The following is a 10116-nucleotide window of genomic DNA, read 5'->3' on the forward strand; positions in this document are numbered from 1 at the left end:
TAAAAAGAATATTTCAAATAGTTTTATCTAATGCCATGCAGCCCTGGCAGCCTTTACAAAGCCTGAAGGTTGTTAGAGTTGTTTAAAAATTAATTATCGAACTCTCGAGAGTTTCTAGGCTATCGATTAACCGTCAACTGCAATGTCCACATCAAATGGAACAAAAAACAAAACAATTATTTTCCCATATTTTATATTTTTAAACTGTGCAATATATATAGTCAGTATTAATGTTTTCAGAGGCTAATTTCCCCCACAAAATACTTAAAACATCATAAGAGAATATTTAATGAATTTTTAAAGAATTTTATTATTATACTAAATTGTAATTAAATATCTTACAAACATTTTCTTTATCAAATAGAAAAATAGGCAAAAGTAAAGAAATTAGTAATTTGATTTGACAGGGATGATGGGGGGGGGGGNAAGGGGAATGGGAAAGGTGCTTAATAATAATACTAAAAAGTATCAAGAAATCCAGTTTCTTTGTTTAAACTATTTGACTAACTAGTCCCTGGGCACCGGTGTATGCTTAGCTACAGATATCATTGCTTGGAAAGGGATTTTCTAGAAATAAAGTTAATAGAAGCTTAACGATTAATTCTGTAAACAATAAATATATTAAACTCATTTAGTAATTTTTGCTAGTGATTACATCTCCAACAATTATGTTTCGAGCAATCGTATCTGCAGCGTGTGCATATATTGCCATGCATAATCCTAATAACATTAGATCCAAAGCAAACGGTATTAAAAAAAGTTTTAATGAAAATAAAATTAAATCTTATTAGAATCGAGTATAGTTTTAAAATCTTGTATATGGAAATTGGAGATGCCAAATACACCTATTGTTTTAATTTAAAACGGTGTAATTGAAAATACAGGCTCTGTTAATATGAAAAATAATTACCATGTTTATTTCTTAAAATCGGGTATTCAGGGATAATTTGGTTTTTTAATTTTGACATTTTTGTCAATTTCTTCCTTAAATTTTCTTCTCTTTTTGGGGTTCAATTCTAAGCTTCTTGAATGTTGGGAGGTTTTCTGCTATGATTTTATCCAAAACTAGTTTTTCTTTTAGGCGTTTTCATCCAAACTTCCTCTTTAAGTTGGGTTTTTATTCTAAGGTTCTCTTCAATTCTGGGGTTTCAACTTAGACTTATCTTCAATTTTAAGCTTCACTCATTAATGGGGTTTCAACATAATTTTAAAGAGAACATTTCCCCTGAAAGGATTGACCAATCACGGCAGTTTATAAAGTTTTAGGTCTTATTAAATATTTTAATCGGCCAAATCTTAAATTTTCTAACTTATTAGAGAACTTTTGTTATGTATTAAACCTATATGCTCTAGATGTGAGATATTTATCAAATAAATTTCACAAATTATATTAAACAATAAAATTGTAAAATTGTAAAACTGTAAAATTGTAAAATTGTAAAATTGTCCTCTAAATTATTGAAATTCTATGAATAAAAGACATGTGATATTTAATGTGAAAATAAATATATAGATTTATGCTTTTTTTAAATATTTAAATATTTTTAAATCCAATTTTTGTTTTAATTGATTAATTATATATGAATATAATAGAAAATAGAGTTGTAGAATAGGAAATAATAGAGTACAGTGAAAACGGTAAGCAACAAAAAAATATTACATAAGTCGGTTTTAAATCTGGCCTTTTAGTTGAACCTTTGCGATCTTGTAACTCCTCCAGATTTACTTTATGCAACTTTTGAATCCAATATTAATTTTACTTTAGTTTAATATGACAGGGAGCTAAAAACTTTAAAAAATCATGGTAATTTTTTTCAACAATTTTGCTAGAAAACCAGATTTGAAATCAATTTTTGAATTTGAAAAGCAAGAAATCTCATCAAAAGGAGTTGAGTTTTTGCCACAAACTCTGATTTTTTATTCCTGTATCTCTGCAACCCGTTCTTGTAGACCTATCACATTTCAAACTAAGAATTCTGACAGATCAAACATTCTAAGTTTGAAATATAAAAGATTTACAGCATCCGGTTGCAATGATAAAGTGATTAGAACATTGGAGTTTGTGGCAAAAACTCAACTCCTTTAAAAAAAAGATAAAAATATTTTTTTTTGAACGGAATTTCTCTCAACAATATATCCTTAAAATCTGTGTCTGATCATGAATAATGCCCATTTCTAACAGTGAGTGTTAGAAATGGACCGCCAAATCTGCAAAGTTACATTTTTAAGAATATATATCTTTCAAGCTAAGTTGAAGTAATAAAAACCTACAGTATTTATTTATCAAAATATGGAACATGCGATATTTTGAAACAGTTTCCGCATTTATGAATGATTCGAATTCATGAAATGTCCCCAAATATGAAAAGACCTTTTTTACATTATTGATCAGAGCCAGCGATTTAAAAGCTTCGAATCGAGTCGTAATTCCTTAAACCCAGGTTTAAGGCTCAATCTTAGACCCATCTCTGACGACAGCTTGTATCACGTGATTGACAGCTGCAACATGTTCGGCTCGACTTACGGAGTTAGGTCTATTGTAAATAAAACCTACTTTGTTGGTTTTAGTGGAGTCAGTAGAATTTGGAGAATTAGTCTCAATGTTGAGTCTTGTTTTAATCAAATTCTGGAATCCGCCAATTTTAACCACGAAAAAATATTGAATTCGATTGAATTAGAGCTTAAAAAAATTCTTTTTACCTTTCATGACTGACTGAGAAAAGGACAAAAGAGCATAACTCAATTATGTTTGAAAATCCAGCTTTCTACAAGTCATTGGCAAATCAACGCTTCATGCGATTATTAAAAATCATATTATTAACCAAACCAAATAGTTAAGCCTAAGGGAAAAAAAGGAAGCAAGATCAGCCCGCGCAAAATAAGTGTTCACTATGGTTTACAGGGTTACCCATAGTCAGGTCTTTAAGACAATGGCACAACACAAAACGTTGGGGTGTATGACTTTTAACTAATCTTGAGCAGAACAAAATAATAGAAAGACCTTGATAACAAACTGGAAATAGATTTATTGATATTTCGTTTTATTTGTATGCGTGAGCTTGTGCTCACAACCCTTATCCAAAAATAAATTATTAAAGTTAAAAAGAGCTTAAAGAAACTAAAACTGCAAAATCATTTAAAAGAAAAGATCTATTTAGATAGTTATGCAAGTTATATCTGTAAAAAAAACTGTGTACCATGTGGATAAATTTAGTCTTTACTATCTTCTTCACCATGTAGTTCATAAACATGATTTTAATAACATATGTTACCCTCTGTTCCAACCCTTCCGCTGAGTAGCCTACCTTTCTCCTATACTTCTTCACCCCCTTCTTACCTTCTACATGATTCATTATCATTATTATGTTTAAAATGTACACTGTACATGTGTACACCCATATATTTATTTACAAGTCTCATTCGCTTATAATGGACAAACCAATTAAAACAACCTACTGTGGTTAGGCGGGTCCAAACTACATAGTAAATTGTGATTATTTATTTGTATTATCTCGTGCTTTGTAGTTGAATAAAAATATGAAATGAAATGAAATAAAAAAAACCGCCAAAAACAATATTAAACTGGTTTTTAAAAACTCAACTCTGTGGAAAATAAGTCGCAACTTATCTCAATACTCGAGCCGTAAATAAGGTCCAAAGATAGCTTTGACCTGAGTCATATTTTCCTGAATTTTTTAATCGTGGGCTCAGATAAGGTTTTAAATTACCGCTGTGAATCGAACCTACAGCCGTGTTTTAATGGAAGGATCACTAAACATTACAACTATAGTCCATTATAGAAGGTCAAAAAAATATACTCTTAAATTCTTAAATCGTAAAATTATTACTATCCGAAGCTATGTACTTTTGTCACTGCAAAGTGAGCAAAGTGCACACAACAGTTAGTCCAAAAATAGATCAACCTGTTCATCAATATTTCACCTTAATTACTATCGACAAAGAAATATGAAAATATTGAATTAATAATTTACGATAAACCCTCTAAATTTTCCTTTATACGATAAACTAGGGTAACCTTTCATAAACAACTGTACAAATAGTTTAAATTTATTCATTAATTCTTGAAATTAATTTTTCAGTGAACTAGATCGATAAAAAGATTTGATTCCATCTATTAGAAAATAAACATTTGCAAATTCTCTAGCTATAGGAAAAGTCTAAGGCCATTTGCCTATATTGAAATATGTTTAGACAAAGGAATTGAGTCTTTGCCACAAACTCTGATTTTTAAATTCCTATATCTTAACAATCCAATGTTGTAGACCTTAGATATTTCAAACTATGACTTCTGTCATATCAAGCAATCAAAGTTTGAAATATCAAAGGTTTACATAATTTGGTTGTAGATATATAGGCATTAGAAAATTGGGATTTGTTGCAAAGACTCAATTCCTTTGACATGTTGTTTTTTAAAATAGCCAATTATCACGTTTAAAAGTACATTTTAATGTTTACTATGATGAAACTTGCTTTGTGAAAATTGACTTTTTTTGCTTTAATGGCGGTAATAGCTAGCTAGCACACTATTAAATTGACTGCTATTGCTTTAATGGCGGTAATAGCTAGCTAGCACACTATTAAATTGACTGCTATTGCTTTAATGGCGGTTATAGCTAGCCAGCACACTATTAAATTGACTGCTATTGCTTTAATGGTGGTAATAGCTAGCTAGCACACTATTAAATTGACTGATATTGCTTTAATGGCGGTAATAGCTATTGACTGCTATTGCTTTAATGGTGGTAATAGCTAGCTAGCACATTAATAAATTGACTGCTATTGCTTTAATGGCGGTAATAGCTAGCTAGCACATTACTAAAATGACTGCTATTGCTTTCATAGCTAGCTTGCACACTATTACATATTTCTGATGAAACCCAAAACAGGAAGGACTCTGTTAAAATATATTATTGCTTAGCGGCGGTCTTTTGTTTTAGTTATATAAGATAAACATACCTTTTTCTATTGTATCGATTTTTTAATCTTTTAGCTGCACCTTTGTATTTTCAAACAGTGAGAACCAGAAAACTCTGGAGTTAGGAAGAAGAATTTAAAACTCAAATTTTGGTTCTAAATAGTTTAATGAAAATGAGATACAAGAATTGTGCAGTGTACACAGACCCATTTAACTGAATAAGTGATTTAATTGGTTACTAGTAAAACTATTAGCTTTGTAACAACATTAAATAAACTTCAGTATTATTTTACTGTCGTCTTCGTATTCCACAGTTTTATGGTTCTCACTGTATATAAATTAAAATATTAATAGTCGGTAACTTGAAACTACCATTTAGCATTAGATTTTCTAAAAATGCATGCCTTTGCACTAGTTTTCTTCTAGTACATAGTTAAATAATACAAGCTGACATGATTTGAAGGTTGCCCCATGTTATTATTCGCAAGTTTTTGCTCTTATTGAGATACAACTTGTTTTGTCACGAGTTACGAGACATAAATAAATAGATAAAGACAAAATACAATTAAAAAGATTTTCAATCAATTAAAAAAATGTAAATTTAATACCCTAAGAGCAAAAGCATTTACGAAATATTTAAACTTTACCGGGGCACTGTGATCTTGTCAGACCATATTTGTTGCATAAAACATGCCTCTGTCGACTCTATATTGGGTGCCCTGACTGGACAGTACGACTGAATGATTGTGAACAAGTTCTGTAGTTTCTCTTTAATTAATGATAATGACTCCGTTAAAGTAAAAATGTTTTTAATCATTTATTGGTCATACATTTTTATTTTCATAATTTAATACATTTACGCTGTAAATAAAGTTTAATTATCACAATAAGGGTTACGTAACAAAACATAAATAATGCTTTTTTAAATATAAAAACAAATTGAAATAACTTATTTTTTATTGCATAAAGTTTAATTTTGCACTAAAAATGCCGTGACTATTTAGAAAATAATATATTAATGTGTAATATTCAAAATATCAAACATTACACAACTATAACATGTGCATATGTAAGCACAATTTATTATTAATAATCACATTATTTACAGTTTTTTGCATGGCAACAATTGATTAACTTTAAATTCGCTGTGAATGGCTAAAAAAAAAAAAGATTTTCGTAAAAAAATCTAAAAAAGATGGTTTTGTTGATCATTGAGATTTTTAGAAGAAAAAAATACTTTTAAGTGAAGTTTTTAAAGACTTATTCTTAAGTATATTACTAATAATTACCACTACTGCAGAATAGGAAGTAAGCTTTTGGAATTTATACAGGCTAGACTGGCATAATATATATTGATTATCAAGAATTTCATTTATTTTAAGGATAAATTAAAATTGATTCTTCGGACTAATCAACAGAAAAATATCTCTGTGCCCCCCCCCCCACCCCCCACCAAAAAACAACATTATATATTAAAAATTAAGGAATTAAAAGATCCTTATCGCATTTAAACTAAAAAACCAGTAATAATTATTAAAAATGTCAAATTATACGATTGCGTAAACTTTAATGTTTTGCTGTGCAATTATTATTATTTTTTTTTTATCAATTACGAATTAGCCTACATGATTATAATTAATGAATAAAACGAAATTATAACGTACAAATTATGATTTTAAAGAATTCATTAAAATAATAAATATATCTTCAATATCAATACTAATAACAACTATTAATACGAAATTAATATCTGATGACAAATAATTAATACTAATCGGGTTCCTACTATGTGATATTAAGAAATCTTAAAAGTTTGTCGTATACAATCTAAATATAATATCTAAATATTGGATTATTATAAAAACTTAATTGTGAACACACTATGAATGAACGAGTGTGAACGATTAGTTGTAACGCCATTCGTAAAGTACTCACGGGCACAAGTATAACTCACGGTAATAAGTGCTAACGGGAAAACACACTCACGAACACATATACTCATGGACACAAGTACTCAGGGTAACTCTACTCAAGAACCTTCATTCTCACGGACACAATAACTCAAAAACAAAAGTTTTCATCGTCACAAGTATGGACATGGTCCAGGTTTCCACCTACAACTCACAGACACGGATACTCACGAGCACCAAAACTCACGGACACAAATACTCATCAGCACAAAGACTCACGGACACAAGTTCTCATTGACCATGAGTACCCGCGGACACAAAAAATCACGAGCACAAAAACTCACGGACACAAGTTCGCACAGTCTCAAGTTCTCACAGTCTAACAGTCACTAGTTCACACGAAGACAAGAATTTCCGGGAGCATGTAATCACGGACACAAGTACTCACGGACACTAGTACTCACGATCACAAGTACTCAAGAGCACTTTTTTAATCCCTATATCATAGCAACCTTATGTTGTAAACACTTAATACATCAAACTATAATAGAATTCATCAATAGCACAAGTACTCAAGAGCACAAGTATTCACGAGCACAAGTACTCACGAGCACAAGTACTTACGAGCACAAGTACTCACGAGCACAAGTATTCACGAGCACAAGTACTCACGATCACAACTTCTCCCGAGCGCATTACTCAACGCCGGTCAGAACTTACTCAATTGCGCAGATAACATTTCAACACATACTTAATGAAAACTGCATTTAGATATTTTTGCAAGACTATAAACATGTTTAATATTTCCTGAGTGGTTTCTGACGATCTATCACCTCCTTCTCTCCTTCAGTAAACTGAAGAAGACGTTCTATAGACTTGAGATGGTAATCCTTGTTATCCTTGTCTGTAAGATAATAATAGATTGATCTTCTCAGGAACTGATACGTCACCAGGACACTGTTCTCCTTGGACTCATCTTCTCCGGGTCTATCCTCAGACAGGTCGATCCAGAAATCTACCTGGTTTATATTGTCAACTTTGGTTCTGTTTTCTGTTTGCACGGATACATGATTAGGGTTCAGGTACTTTATTCCTCCTTCCTCACTTCTTATCTTCTTAATATCAGATTCTTGGGACTCAATTATTCCTTGACTGTAGGCCAGTTCTTCCTTTAGTTTTTGGATAATTGTATTTGTATCTAGGCCTGGTATACTGGGGGCTTGAGAACATTGTAACTCCAGCTTTAACTGAGATATTTCAAGTTTTAGGCGTTCACACATTTTTTCACTAGATTCTAAATCTTTACTTAATCTTTGGATTTCCAGGTTCAATGATTTAATTTGCCTTTCTTTATCAATACACAGGTTTTCTTTGGCTTGAACCTCTCCGTGTAGGGTTAGTAGCTTGGAGCTTAGTGTTTCTAAATGCTCGCATTGTTCGTCCAATTTTATCTGCTTCTTCTCAATAGATTCCTGGAGCCGGGTGCAACGAAGCGTGGTATCAGCCAACCCTGTCAAAACCTCTTCCAACCTCTCATTATGGGTTCCCTTCAACCTTTCTCTCTCCGACTCAAACCTCTCCTGCAGAGCTAGCAGTTCATCCTCGTGACTAGATTTAAGCTCCTGAATCTGCTGATTGATGTTCTCCTGTTGAAACTTGAGATCCTGGTTCTCCGCGCTGAGCTGCTGCCTCGACTCCTCCTCCTCTCTCAAGGTTGTCTCCATCAGCTCGAAATCTATGTTTCTCAGGACGGATGAAGTCTCCGGTTCATGCTCCGAGTCTGGATCTTCACAGTTTCCAGAATCTGGTATTGAGGTTGCTTCAAAATAGTCCGGAGATAATCCTCCTTTAAACTTAACCAACTCTTTCCGAAGGGAAATGATCTCCTCATCTTTAGTTTTAATAATATCATAGGCTTTGTTTAGTTCAGCTCGCAGCTTCTTTATTTCATTATTCTTTCTCTGGGTCGGAGTAAGATAGGTAGAACCTTCGAAACTTTCCTCCTTTCTGTATACAATATCCGCGTATGAAAGAGAGCTTGTAGATCTTCTGATCTTTGTCATGGATTCTGCTAGTTTCCTGCATGGTAAACTATGCTTCTTTCCTCCTCGTCCTACTCCGGAACCGTGCTCTCCATCCCGAACCCGGATACAGGACGGACAGTTTCTACTGTGCGCGTCTAGATCCGAATATTTAGACATGAGTAAGTTGATTGACTAGAACAGACTAGAATTAATCCATGTTACAGTGTTTAGTATTTACACGTCAGTGAGTATAGATCGGAGTGTACACTGTATCCACTACTCTTGTCTCCTGCTCCTAGTGCACTCTGGTGCAGTAATCTCTACCTCTCTCTCATCCACTAACTTTCTCAGCTTTCCTCTCTCTCTCTCTTTATCCTTCTTCAAACATGAAATATATTGTTAGATAAAGAATTGTTGACATGTTTAAACATATTCATACGATTTTACGTTTTATTCAGGGTTTATCCTTCTTCAAACATGAAATACATTGTTGACATGTTTAAACATATTCAGGGTTTATCACACAGGGGTGCTCACAAATGAAAGAAATAAAAGAAAATTCAGTCTTTCTTCATTACAGACATATAAATTCATGATTCCCTGAGTCTGTAAACTTTATTTTACATCTTTTATTATACTTTTATTATATACGTAGGCCTATATATATATATATATAAATATATATACATATATATAAATTGGCCTACGTATATGTATATAGGCCTACGTATACATATATAGGCCTACGTCACGGGCAGCCGTAGTACATTTGAATTTCCGAACCGGGTCAACCTTTCCGGTCCCAGTTTTTACTGTATCGCCCGGACAAATATATATATATATATATTACGTAGGCCTAAATATATATATATATACGTAGGCCTATACATACACGTATATATACATATAGGCCTACTATACGTAATATACGTAGGCCTATATGAGGCAGAATCCCAAAAGAATTGAAAATTAACTAGTACAAAATTCAAATTGTACATTGTAAAAAAGAATAAGATCTTTATTTGTTTATTACATTTTAGAATACAAAGCAATTTTTATTAGTTGTTAAGAAGTAATTGGCAAAATTCTCAGAGATTTTTCCCCAAGAGCTTTTAAATCACTGCGAGTGTGAGTAAATCACAACAATTTCTGTGCATGCTGTGACAAGTGTAACGTGAACAAAGCATTCTTCGTCATTTGTTGAAAAATGCATTTTTGTTAGCGAATATATTTTATATATATATAA

The 10116-nt window shown here is 32.1% G+C and overlaps 1 protein-coding gene across 1 annotated transcript; it reads right to left on the bottom strand.

Moving 5' to 3' along the window:
• Window positions 1-6623: 6623 nt before the first annotated feature.
• On the bottom strand, window positions 6624-9183 carry LOC111695218 (coiled-coil domain-containing protein 18). The gene has a single exon (XM_023464444.1). The coding sequence runs from the start codon at window positions 9045-9047 to the stop codon at window positions 7644-7646; it is 1404 nt and encodes a 467-aa protein (XP_023320212.1). The 5' UTR covers window positions 9048-9183; the 3' UTR covers window positions 6624-7643.
• Window positions 9184-10116: the final 933 nt, after the last annotated feature.

Source organism: Eurytemora carolleeae, unplaced genomic scaffold, assembly GCF_000591075.1.
Source record: "Eurytemora carolleeae unplaced genomic scaffold, Eaff_2.0 scaffold173, whole genome shotgun sequence".
NCBI classification, from domain to species: Eukaryota; Metazoa; Arthropoda; class Copepoda; order Calanoida; family Temoridae; genus Eurytemora; species Eurytemora carolleeae.

Bases quoted from the DNA above. Each gene is read 5' to 3' on its own strand.
- LOC111695218 (XM_023464444.1), bottom strand. From the start codon at position 9,047: ATGTCTAAATATTCGGATCTAGACGCGCACAGTAGAAACTGTCCGTCC.